The 12,483-nt window shown below is 41.4% G+C and overlaps 1 protein-coding gene across 2 annotated transcripts in view; it reads left to right on the top strand.

Annotated features, from left to right (window-relative positions):
• MCTP2 (multiple C2 and transmembrane domain containing 2) overlaps nucleotides 1-12,197 on the top strand; it is a 187,500-nt gene extending 175,303 nt beyond the window's left edge. For both annotated transcript variants that reach the window (XM_044232181.1, XM_044232182.1), the window contains 2 exons: nucleotides 5,692-5,789; nucleotides 7,966-12,197. In XM_044232181.1, coding sequence (XP_044088116.1) covers nucleotides 5,692-5,789; nucleotides 7,966-8,034 — 167 coding nt within the window. In that variant the 3' untranslated portion in view covers nucleotides 8,035-12,197. The remainder of the gene's footprint in view (nucleotides 1-5,691; nucleotides 5,790-7,965) is intronic.
• The last annotated feature ends 286 nt before the right edge of the window (nucleotides 12,198-12,483 follow it).

The raw sequence follows: 12,483 nt of genomic DNA, 5'->3' as shown, positions 1-12,483 counted from the left end.
TATATAAAGTTTAGCTGTTTAAAAAAAAAGTAGTAACAAAAATCACAAACTCGAAATAAACGGCATGACTTGATTTACTACTCAAGTTAGCATTGGACGAAAGACAAACAGCTTTGTGAATATTTGTGTTTGCTGTTGGGTGGGCTTCTGGGTTGACAGAAGTAGTGTGCATTGTAGTGAATTAATTGCTGGATAAGCAGTCAACTCTTATCCCTAAGAGTCTGCCAGTCATAGTTTTCCATTCCTTGGCTCCTGTGACTACTGCTAAATTCTCAATTGTAGCCATACTTCTAGGGACCCTCAGATGGTAAGGGGTTCAGAGAAGTTACCATGTACAAGTGATTGCATTAAGATACATTCATCTTTAAGTAAAAGCTGAGAGCTTGCAAATGTGAGAAACAAGCTACAACATTTCTAAAACCATTAAATGTAGACCTTTTCAGAGAGAACCCACAGGAGTAGAATCCTGCTGATGAGAAAAGCCAAATGTAGACATGGTGAATTGGGAAGTCATCAAAAAAAAAAATTGAGTAATTCGTAAAACTTAAGAAGTAGAATGATTTTGAAAGAGCATAAGGCACTGGTTCTCTGTTTCATCCAGGAAGTGAAAATCCCATATAAATAAGTATCTCTCTTTTATAGCAAGAGAGAGAGCCTGAGAAAAGTAAAAGATATTCTAATTTGAAAGAATTAAAAGAAAAAGATACTCTTGATTACCCTCACTCTTGGCAAAAGTCTTCTATCCATACTTAGTTTCTTACTTACATACTTACTTCTATCCATAGTTAGTTTCTCTATTTTGCAACAATGCTAGCCTTGATCTGAAGACTCTAAGAGAACATGAAGCTCTTCAGGGTCCATTGATCAAGAAGAAACATTTTATGGGGTGCCTGGGTGGCTTAGTAGGTTAAGCCTCTGCCTTCAGTTCAGGTTATGATCTCAGGGTCCTGGATCAAGCCCCGCATTGGGCTCTCTGCTCAACAGGGAGCCTGCTTCCCCCTCTCCCTCTGCCTGCCTCTCTGCCTGCTTGTGCACTCTCTCTCTGTCAAATAAAGAAATAAAATCTTTTTTAAAAACACAAATGTTTAAAAAAAGAAGAAGAAACATTTTATAAAAGTATTCCTTTGAATGCCTTGTATGTACTAAATGTTATCTATATGGACTGAATAACCTCAGTCTTTCTTAATTGTTTTTCATTAAGAATTAGTTTGCAAATCTGTTTACTGGTCACATTTAAAAAACAGATCTTAAAGCTATTGTCTGACCCTAACCAGAAAATGATTCAAAATTACTATAATCATTTGGCCAATATTTTGTTCATTTTTAAGTTGATTGCATGGTCAGCTTGTCAAACACATTCTCAGGATCTTATCATTCTGGTACATACTTGACTTGCTTTTCTGCATCTTTCCCTTGACAAAGGGATCTATACTCTATTTCCTCCTTTGATCATCAGTGTTGGAATTCCAGTCCCTCTTTCTGTTTATCCCAAATTGCTTTGACTTTTGATCTTATCCTCCAAGATCTTGGCAGCTTTCCAACAACAAATTTTTGCATCTCATTAATGAGATATTGCTCTATTTATCGTTCTACTTATGGATGAAATTATTAAATAGCATGGAGTCTATTATATTCTCCTGAGCTGACAGTAACCCTTTGAGCTTTGTCTTCTGAGTCTGGTTCTTTAGTTGTATGTTCTGGACAGGGGCTTATAGTTTATTGATGAGCTCACTGTATATATTATAGTCAAAAGCCTTGACAATCAGAATATGCTCTGTTTCATGGGGCGCCTGGGTGGCTCAGTGGGTTAAGCCGCTGCCTTCAGCTCGGGTCATGATCTCAGGGTCCTGGGATCGAGTCCTGCATCGGGCTCTCTGCTCGGCAGGGAGCCTGCTTCCTCTTCTCTCTCTGCCTGCCTCTCTTCCTACTTGTAATCTTTCTCTGTCAAATAAATAAATAAAATCTTTAAAAAAAAAAAAAAGAATCCCATTATTGTTTAAAAAAAAAAAGAAAAAAGAATATGCTCTGTTTCCTCATTGAGTAAAACCTGCCATGCCATCCTGGAATGTACTCAGCAATTCTATTAGGACTTCATTTCCAAGACAAATTTGTTATTAGGTACATGGACCCAGGACGTTCTTTTGCATGTCTCCTATATGACTGACTTCTTGGTAGAGTCTCTCCTGTAGAAGTTGACTTCGTATGTCTTCCATTTCTATGGTTCCTTTTACCAGGAACAGAAAATCGTTTCTATTCTGAGTTACATAATCGTTTTCTTTGCGTCCTTAAAGTGGTGAGTTAAGATCCTAAAAAAATTTTTCTCCTTTTGTCCACCTCTTTTAACGCTTTGAAACAAAATTACTTAACCATATGTTCAATATTCCCAGATTCTATTCCCCCAAATAATATTTTTGTAGAAATACTAAGTACCAGGATTATTTAACATAAGCCCCTGAAAAGCAGCCTGATTTTGTAGTGGCCATAAGAAATATTCCTTGACTCATCAACTTCGTTGTAAGGTTTTGAAGGGTAAGGCATTTTTCTTTCCTCTTTAACTTGTAATTCTCAGGAAAGTTACATATAGGTAATAGATCTTTAACAAGTACCTGACAAATATTTCATGTGCCTGCATATTTCATACCTGCGATTTACAGGGATGGCATTTCTTTTGAGCCCACCACCCACCTCTCTTGTGTGGGAGTGTAGATTTCGAAAATGGCATGAGAAGTGGCTTAAGAGGATGTTTGACATTTTCTGAAGGAATCGGTATCTACTGAATTTCGATCACCTGTTTGCTGTATTTCTAGAAGGCAAGGCACTTCTTAGGGTTAGATCTCATGTGGGTTTTCTGCCCCTTGTGAGAGGTTTCCCATATTTTCATTCTGTTCTTCAGCATAGATGCTTCTGATCTGGGGTACTTCTGTCCTTCCAAAGTAGATAAGAACTCCCGAAGCTAGATTTTGAACTTCTTGAAAAGAAAGACCCACGACTTATTAAACTTCGCATCTTCATTTGACAACACAGTGTCTTTTATGTGGCAGGCACTTGCTGTTTGATACATGAGCAAGCCAGGACCCTCCACCCCATCTCAACACTCCCGCCAACGCACTGAGTCAGGGTTGCATGCTAGCCACTTGTACAAGTATTTGAAAAATTGTGTTATAATTCTGTTTCAAGTGGTTTTATTCACCTGTGACCATATGTGCTGCCAAGCAGTCAGGCAATTTTTCCAACTTTCTCCAAGAGATTTTTTTTTTTTTAACTGGATATTCTCAATCCACTCCACTGATCGCTTCAGTCTGTGATCTGGCACCATTAAGTGATAGTGTCTTTGCCACATGTTATCCCTTGGTATTTGGATCCTACTCCTTTGGGTGTGCTAAAACATTAAGATTCACAGCAGATAGGCCCTCTGCCTATCTGTATTAAGGTGAAACACATCTAAAGGCCTGTCTGTCACGCTGATGAAGATACAATTTCCAAATCTGGGTGTGTGTGCTCACATGCCTAATAATATAATCTCTCTTTTTTTTTTTTTTTGGCTTATTGACATCTCGAGCCGTGATGGTAGCCCCCCTCTTTGTTCTGGAACTCCAGATTAGAGAATCCTTGCACTTACATTATCCAATGTGATTCTCCCAACCACTGAAGAAACTATATAGGGCAGGTCTTTATTCTTCAGATTTTAATACAAGAAATCTGAGGCACAGGAAGGTCAAGTGGTTTTCTCAAAACCACACAGCGGATGCTTGGTGACGCCAGAGCTGGGGCTCAGCTACTCCCGTTCCGTAGCCCTTGCTCCTGGCCCCATTACTCCTTACTGTGGACCCAAGAATCCATGAGCCCCTGTGAATACTTGGTTTCATACAACAGATAATATTGTAGAATTACGGACATTTGACAACATAAAAAAAAAATAAGGTGTAATTTTGAAGCATGCAGTCGGAGCGCCTTGTAATTTTGATTCTCACTAAGTTTTTCAAACAGACAATCTCAGTGCATTGTGGGCAACTTCTGCCCTTATTGGTGCATTTGAGCTACTGTGCAGGTTTATAATCTTCTCAGTGACTAAGAATGCAGTGTTTTGATCGGCTGTGAGATTATCCCTGCCTTGCTGTTCATTGTAAAGACTCCAGATGCGTACACTATATATAATTAACAATAGAAGATATATCTTTTCTCAATAAGTCTTTGTCTCCCTTCATCATTTTGCCTTGTCTGTTTTCTTTTGCCAAAAAGCCCATGCTACAATTAAGTGTCTTTAGCATAACACAGTGAGAGTATTTTAGTTTAGAGGAATGCTGGGGGAGATTTTAGCTAGAAATAGGAGGCTTGCTGTGGGGGGTAGAGGGAAGAAAGGCAGAGTGCAGCTCTGATTTGAGAGAAAAAGGATCATTTGCAAGGAGATTCCCCAGCTCAACCACCAGGCCACCATTTTACTCATGGACAATGGCCAGCTCCCATTTGCAAAGCAGATGTGAATGTGACCGTCTAAGGAAATGACTGAGGTTGGCATGTATCAGGTAGAATGGTACTCAGGAAGTTCTATCTATAGATGAAAGCAAAATAATAGTTCATGGAGAAAAATATCAAAACTTTTATGTGCTAGGGACGGTCAAACAGTTAACTGTTACCTTGACTCTGAGGGAAAAGTCTGGCAGGGTTATCTAAGGTGAGAAGTCATTCAGCATTACTGGGATTGACTCGGGCTTCAGATATAATCCTCGCTAAACAAGCACTCCGTGGCAAACTTTGGAAGCCCACCACCTTAGTCTTTCTGCTTGGAAAACTCAGCATGAGAAAGAGTTGGCCTTTGGTGGAAAGACAGTGGCTCCTGAGCTCTTACCAGCAGCTCAGGGGAACAGAAGAGGTTCCTCTGGAGAGGAAACCACAGGTAGAGCTTTCCCGGGGCGTGCCTGCAAACGCAAGGTGCAGCCATCAAAGACACCTGAAGGGTTGAACCTCCTCTAATTACCACTGTCCCCATCCTAAATTAGCAGGGACTCCATTGGCTAGACAAACCCCAGCACCAGTGTCGCGGTCCATAAATTAAGTTAGCAGCCATAGTAAGATAATTTCCAATAATAACTTTTCACAGTTTCCTGCCGCATCAAAGTACAATCAACATGTCAAGTTCTGTTCTGCAGGGAGAAAAGATAAACCTGTGAAAATGAGCTGGAGTGGGGGAGAGAAATTTCTGCCATTTCTTTTTAACAACAAAAAAGCAACTCCCGTCCTCCACCTCCCACTGCTGCATTTGGTCCAGAGCCCCCAAGCAGAGACTTGTTGGGGCTAATGAAGGCCTTTCCCATCTGGGACGTTTGTTTTCCCAACAGAGAAGGCTGTTAATCAGTGTAGTCCAAAAAAAGCCAATGAGCTCCACAGTTTTAGTGTGTGTTTCTGCCACCTTGCTGCTGGGATTGTAATGGGATTTTCACAGTTGAAGAAGGCAGAGCTCCTGTCCCACAAACCACCCCCCACCCCTCCTTCCTTCCAGAAAAGGCATGTGTGAATGATTCCACATGACAGCGACATGTATGTGTGTGTGTGTGACTTGAGGTCTAGTAATTGTTTTACACTAATTTTTACTTGTGAATCTCCCCCTCCCCCAGTCAGGAGAGTTTTTAAAGGTGGATAGATAGGTAGATAGAAAGACAAACAAAGAGATCTCCCTGCGTTTTTATTTTCCAGGCATAAATAAATTCACCAAGAAGCTTCGAAATCCCTATGCCATCGACAATAATGAGCTGCTAGACTTCCTCTCCAGGGTACCGTCTGATGTTCAAAAGGTACGTAATGAACGGTCACCACCAACGGGGACCCCAGCACTGAAGTCTGGCCAGCCCCAGAGCCAGAGGCGCACAGAGCAGGGCTTGTGAAATTGAGATAACGAATCAGAAAATCCTTAAAGTGGCCTGGCTTGCAGGGAGGTGGCAGAAAACCTTTGTCCAGAGCATGAGATGATTATGGAAAATTACCCGGAAAAAAAGGGCTACTTAAGAATGATCTGGAACTCACACTGCGTGGGTATAGTGTGATAGTGTTTGTCCGTTTTTTGATCACTTGCCTCCCTGAAGAGGATAAGATGGGCTCAGTGAGTGGGAGCGTGGGAGCTCTCAAGCTAGGGGAGGATTGCTTATTTTCCTCCTCTTCCAGATGGCAGGCATTATAGGGGAAGTAGGGGACAAGAGGATTATTCTTTTTTATTCTTGTTTGCCCCAATTACGTCCTAGGCTTCCCTTCTATCCCTTCCCCTGTGAAGACTTAAGGATGCCGAGGGCAAAGCTCCCACCCCCCCTCATACACATAGAGGCCTGAAATAATTGGAGATCGATCAGAAGTATTATTCACAGGTAATGGTCACTGAGTCCAGCCACATCTGGTCTCTGTGGATGCACCGAGATTAAACCAGGCAACAATGCCAGAAAGTCCCGTAGAGTAGCCTGAGCCAGGCCCCTGCAGATCAGGCAGCTATAAATCCCAAGGGAAGGAGGACAGGCAATGATTCTCTAAAGGAGAAGAGAGATCATAGAAGGAGTAGATGGGGAGACCGTGGTGTGAAATAGCAGCATGATGATCAAAGACACAGCCCTTTATTATCTCAGAGAATCCAAATCAAGTATCGATTTTCAGCCTTGGGCCACTGTCACGGAAGTGGTTCCCAGCACTTCTCTGCAGACGGCAGGGATTCGGGGCTGAAAAGACCTCCCCTTTCCTTCCCCTTCCCTCTGAGTTCTAGAGATGAAAATAAATTCCATGACGCCGTTTTTCTTTAACCTCCATTTTATGATCTAATTAGCTATTACATGCATTCTATGACTATGAGGTTCCTCGTTAACATTTGCATTCCATGATTGTAAAATAGTAACCTGGCCCCTGTTTGTTTTGCGTTGAAAATTGACAGGTATGTCCTCCCCTGCTCCCCAAGGGGACCTTCACCAAACACTCAAAGGAAAGGGTGCTTTTTTAGCATGTATCTGCTTTTGATGAAGTGTAGCTCAACATATGTGATGGGGCATGGGGTCCTTGGGGAGTTCGGCACAAATGCTAAAAGCCAGTGAGCACATGTGCTCTGTAATACTATACTTTAAATGAAGCCATTCCGCCGTCAGCCAATCAGAACCCACACAGCAAGGCAGTGAGATTGAGTTGCAACCCTTGAGTTGCAATGTGAGGTCGTCCCCACGTCCTCAAAGAAAGGAAATCACCATCCAGCACAGCCCACCACGAGGACTGTGTCTACATAGGCCAGGCATGAGCCCTCAGAGCGGCCATCCGGCTGGAGCTGACATGCATAACAGAGGGACGCTACAAAAGAACATTCAAGGGAGACAGACAGTATGCTAGTAAGATCCTCCGTGTATCACCAAGAACACTTCCAAATAACACAATAGACAGCTTGCCCCTGGGGACTCCCCAAGTGCTCAGATATATCACAGATGTTTTAGCCATTACATTGTAAATGCGATTCATTTTTAAGAGAAATCTATTTAACTCTGTGGCCACTATCAATTTCAACATTTTTCCCCCTCTCCCTGGCAACATAAATGTATATAATTTGCAGACATTTTATTCCCCAAGACTTGAGATAATTTTAAATGAATATTTCTTAGATAGTTTTGCTGTATCATATACATATGCTTCCCAAGAGGCATTTATTAAGCGTTCTTGTGGTTGAAAACGGGCACACGAGAAACTAAAATTATCTGGCATCACCGAGAGCAGGTAGAAAGCCATGCATCTCATTAGAAAAATCTGCTTTTAATATTCTTGGTCTCAAGAAATGATGCATGACTTCTCAAATCCTTCCTGCAATTAATCCCTCCGTGTTCCTGTGTTTAGAAAATGATTCATTACCTTTGAACCTTCCTTCCTTTGCCTCGGTCTGTCCTTGGGGAGCCATTAACACACACTGTGGTGAGCTAGGGTTACCTAACCGCCGGGCCCGTCTGTTTGTTTTCACAGGTGCAGTACGCAGAATTGAAACCCTGCAGCAGCCAGAGCCCCCTTCGGAAGAAGCGCAGTGCTCTCTAGGACTCACGCCAACCTTGGACACCAGCGCCCGATTCCCTGCTGGGTTGATTAGACCAACACTATCTCTGTTTCCGAGGTGGTACCCGTGGTGTCATTCTGGAATGTGTGCTGCGTGGAGCCCTCCCTGTGCCCTCCCTGCTTCTCCACGTGTGCCGATGCACACACATGTGCTCACGCCCACACGCATGGGTGTGTTAGTTGCTTAGCAGCTCGGCCTATCCAAAGGAAACAATCTAGGGACCGTGAAAGACTGAGGTCCCTTCTCAGATAGGAGGTAAAGCAAGATGGCCAGGGGTCTGAATGGCCTCTCTGAGAAGGGTTGGGAGACCACCTGGATGCAAGAGTGACCCTGAACTTGTTTTTCTACCTCCAACAGATGCTCCTTAAGATTCAGTTATTTTTCACTCCTGTTTCGCACACTCCTGATTATTGTGCATGTGAGTCAGTTTCCTTCTCTGAGTCCACAAGTCCGATAGTAACCATCATCTCCCCAACTAATGTCTCTTAGAAGTAGATTTTTTCATAATTACCAGGCGTAGCCCAAGCCTTTGGGCGTCGTTCCGCCATGATTACTGAAGACGTGTGTACAATGGCGGTCAGCTCCCCGGTGCTGGACACCAGCCTGTGGTGTGGTCCTTTGCGGGCAGTGGAAGCCCCGGGAAGGTCGGAAGGGACCACTCATCCAAAAAGTGAAGCTTTCGTGAGAGTATTTGGTTGCCTTACCAACACCATGTCTTCCGACTTGACTTTGCTTATTTCCAAAATAAAATGTCGACATTAGCGCTTGAGAGAGACGATGAATGAACGGATTCTGAGAGTATTTAGGAAAACGGATAAAGGCAGAGGAGCAAGGGACTAACTAATGACTATGGCTTCTTCACCTGATTGTCATAATCACTATATTTGCCCGAATTTTTGAGCAGAAAGTAAAACTAACTCAGCCATCCAAATCGATCTTTTGTTCCTAAACAAGATAGGCTATACATAATGCATCTATATCTCAGAACCCTATTCCTAGAAAAACACCACCCCAAGATCCTCTTGAAGAATAGCTGATTCCTGCAGACCCCACCACTCATAGTATCCCCAAGGATACTTTTTCCCCAAGGAAAAACCCCAATTTTATGCATATATAAAATGAACACAAATATCCTTTGGTTCAAATGATATTTAAGTTGTAAAGACTGTATTTTGTTGACACATACTTTGTGTTTTATATATATATAATATGTGTGTGTGTGTATATTGTAAAGAAAAGTTGAGGTAAAAACTGATTTAATAGTGAGGTTTACTATTTTTTTTCTCTCTCTGGGTTGTAATTTAATAATCTTCAAACAAAATGTTTATGAAAAATGTGCAAGATTCTAAACCTTATCATCCCGTGTCTGTTTTTCTTCATATTATATCTTCCTGGGTTTCTTTCTGGCTGAGCCAGATTTCTGCATGATTTGATTTTCTTCAAGTTAATGAAGCTGGCTGGAAAAGGACTTGCAGAAATTATAAAAGCTCCAGTAAATCTCTTCGTTGTACATACAATAGATAGCCAAGAACCTCTCTTGTTCAACCAGTTACTCAATCTTCTGTGTAAACAATGCCTCATTGTCTCACTCCCAACTATCATGTAGTTTATCACAGTCTGTCATTTTGTAACGACCTAAGTCAGACATTTTTAAACAGACATGTGAGATCTGATCAGTCATTTGAATGAAAACTTTCAGCAGCAAAATAACCCCTTATTTATTTAAAAGTGGAACCGATACTTCATTGTTGTTCTTTTGCTATACAATTTCAAAATGAAATAATTTGTCCAACAAGAAGGCATCATTAGTTAGACTTATTCCCTCTGCCGCCCAGTGGGAATTCTGAGCATTAAGTTGAGGACACAGATGGCAGCTGGGCTACCAAGAGCAGGACAGAATCAACCTGTAATAAACTGTAAGTAGAAAACAATTGTTAATTGATTAAGTCGACTTTGAACGTTAAAAACGTTCATTGTAAGGGAAATGTGAAGATTTATACAAGTGATCAAACCCCTACCAGATTCCAGAATGCTCTTTAGATAAAATTTATGGATTGTGGATTCACAGTATGATAATTAATGGTAATTCAGTAGGAATGTTGAATTTTAGCCAAGCTCTCCTGGTTCTCTTCTCAAACCTCACACTCCCGTTTCCAGCTCTGTCTGGATGTCTTATAGGCCTCTCTACCTCAGTGGGTCAGAAACTTGGTTATCTCTCCCTCCGTGTGTTCAGGACCTTTAACCCATACTCTCCTTCCAGATTCCTTATTTCCCTTACTGGCACTGGCATCTTCTGGGCTGGAAGACACTGGGCATCCCCTATTTTTGCTCCTCATGTTCCCCACCCCCTACCTCGCAACCCATAAACTTGTAGATCCTGTGTTGCATGTTACTCATGTTCATTTCTATCTTGTCCATTTCTGATCTCCGCCCCCGAAGCCAAGGCCTCCGAAACCTCTTACAAGACACGGCAATAGTGCCAATTACGTTATGCCAGATTAATCCTCGTTCTGAATATTCTTTTCACTAGGAATCTCACAAGTTTCTGTCCAAATAAATTCTGCCCTCTTACATCTTTCATATTTTTCTGGCATTTGCCATATTCTGCTATAGCTCATCATTACCAGAGGCTTTGACTCCCTCCGTCCTCCACTGGCACCTAATAGACACTCAGGAAATACGCGATAAATTGATTGGGTCATAGTCAACTTTTCTTCTCTGCCCTTTCATGTATATAGAGAGCTGAGGTGGGTGGATTAGTGTGGTCTATCAGAGGAAATAATTTCTTGTATTAAGCACACAGTTTATACTGTGTGATATTATTTATAAGCTCTGGCCATGTCAACTGTAAACTTTTCAGTGATGTCTTATATTGGAAAAATCATTATCTACATATCACAGGAAAATATATTTGTGCATGGTAAAACAAAACAAAACAAGAAACCCTTGATTTTTCTTCTTGTCATTTATCATTTAATGAACGTATATGGAACACTTAGGATCTACCTGAACAAAACCGACTGCATCCCCTTGGTAAAGCCAGGCATGAAACAGATACTTTTGAAAAGTGGCAGGACATTTGCAGATTCCAGTTCTAGAAGGATATTCTGGCTGCAGTGGGTAGGCCGGCAATAATGAATGTTCAAAGAAGAGCTAATTTGAATAATCTTGATAAATTGATGGTTACCTGGACCTTCAAATTATGTCAGTGAAAAAATCTACAGGTGAAATCGTGAGATGGTTAGGAGGAAGAATGAGTGGGACTTCTCAGTTGCTTGACTATGGGGTGGAGGAGAGATTAGAGTTAAGATGGCACTCAGTGTTCTCATCTTTGGGTCCAGGAAGATATGTTGTTTGCCAAGGGAATTATAGGAGCAGCCATGAGAAGAACAGCAGGAACCCAGGTTTAGATGATGTTGAATTTGAGGCCAAAAAGCCTTTAAATGATCTCAAAGAGGGAACAGTATAAAGTTATACAGCTGAGAGAAGAAATGCAGATATACATAAGGACCAACATTCATAGAAATGATTGAAGCCACATGCTTCAAAAAATGGACTCCACACTCAAAAAGTTCTGTAAAGATGAGCCAACTAAGGCTAAATAGAAATATTAAATAAGGGAAAAGCATTAAGCATGTACTATCATAGAATTCCGTTGGTAGAGCGTGTTTCAAGAAAACAAGTGCTGTCTATTGTGCTAAATACCACTGAGATCACATCAGTTGAGGACAGCATAACGACCTTTATTTAATGGCATGGCAGCCTGTGGGGGGTCTTGGCGATGAGTCATTTCTGTAGAGTGATAGGAAAGGAAACCAGATATGGGTTGAGAAATGAGTGGACCTAGCAAATGGAGACCACTTGGTGGTATCTCCTGAAAAATTCCACTAGAAGGAGAGGAGAGAGAGCACAAGAACTCAGAATGGAAGAAGGTGCCAGGAATTATTAAGGGAAAAAAGTAGATATATCATGAACTCTGTGTACACCTGTTAGAAACCAAAAATTCTTCAGGAGTATGAGATGGAGTGATCTGTATCATCAATTAAAACTGTGCCCCATCAAAACCCCCTCTCTTGTGTAGTAGTAATCTAACTTTTATGGGAGTAAAGTGGCTGGGAAATAAAAATACAATATCTTCTGAAAATATTATGAGTAGTCAATCAAATCATTAGATGAATGTTGAAAGGTAACATCTAACGGATGGCTTAAGGCACATTACCTCTTTATGTGGGTCTCCTTGTAGAAAACCTGCCCTTCTGTTCTGGCATGTTAATGTGATTTACATAGGGAAAATGGATAATCAAGCACAGAAGAATACCTAGCATTTTAGAGCATATATTAAATTCCAGGTACTTCCTAAGTGTTTTAGATGTAATGACTCATTTAATTAACAACAACAAAACTATGAAATTCCTCTAAATATTTTTGGA

Source organism: Neovison vison, chromosome 13 (genome assembly GCF_020171115.1).
Source record: "Neovison vison isolate M4711 chromosome 13, ASM_NN_V1, whole genome shotgun sequence".
Lineage (NCBI taxonomy): Eukaryota > Metazoa > Chordata > Mammalia > Carnivora > Mustelidae > Neogale > Neogale vison.
The sequence above is the reverse complement of the archived record's forward strand: the minus strand, read 5'-3'. Positions and strand labels throughout refer to the sequence as shown.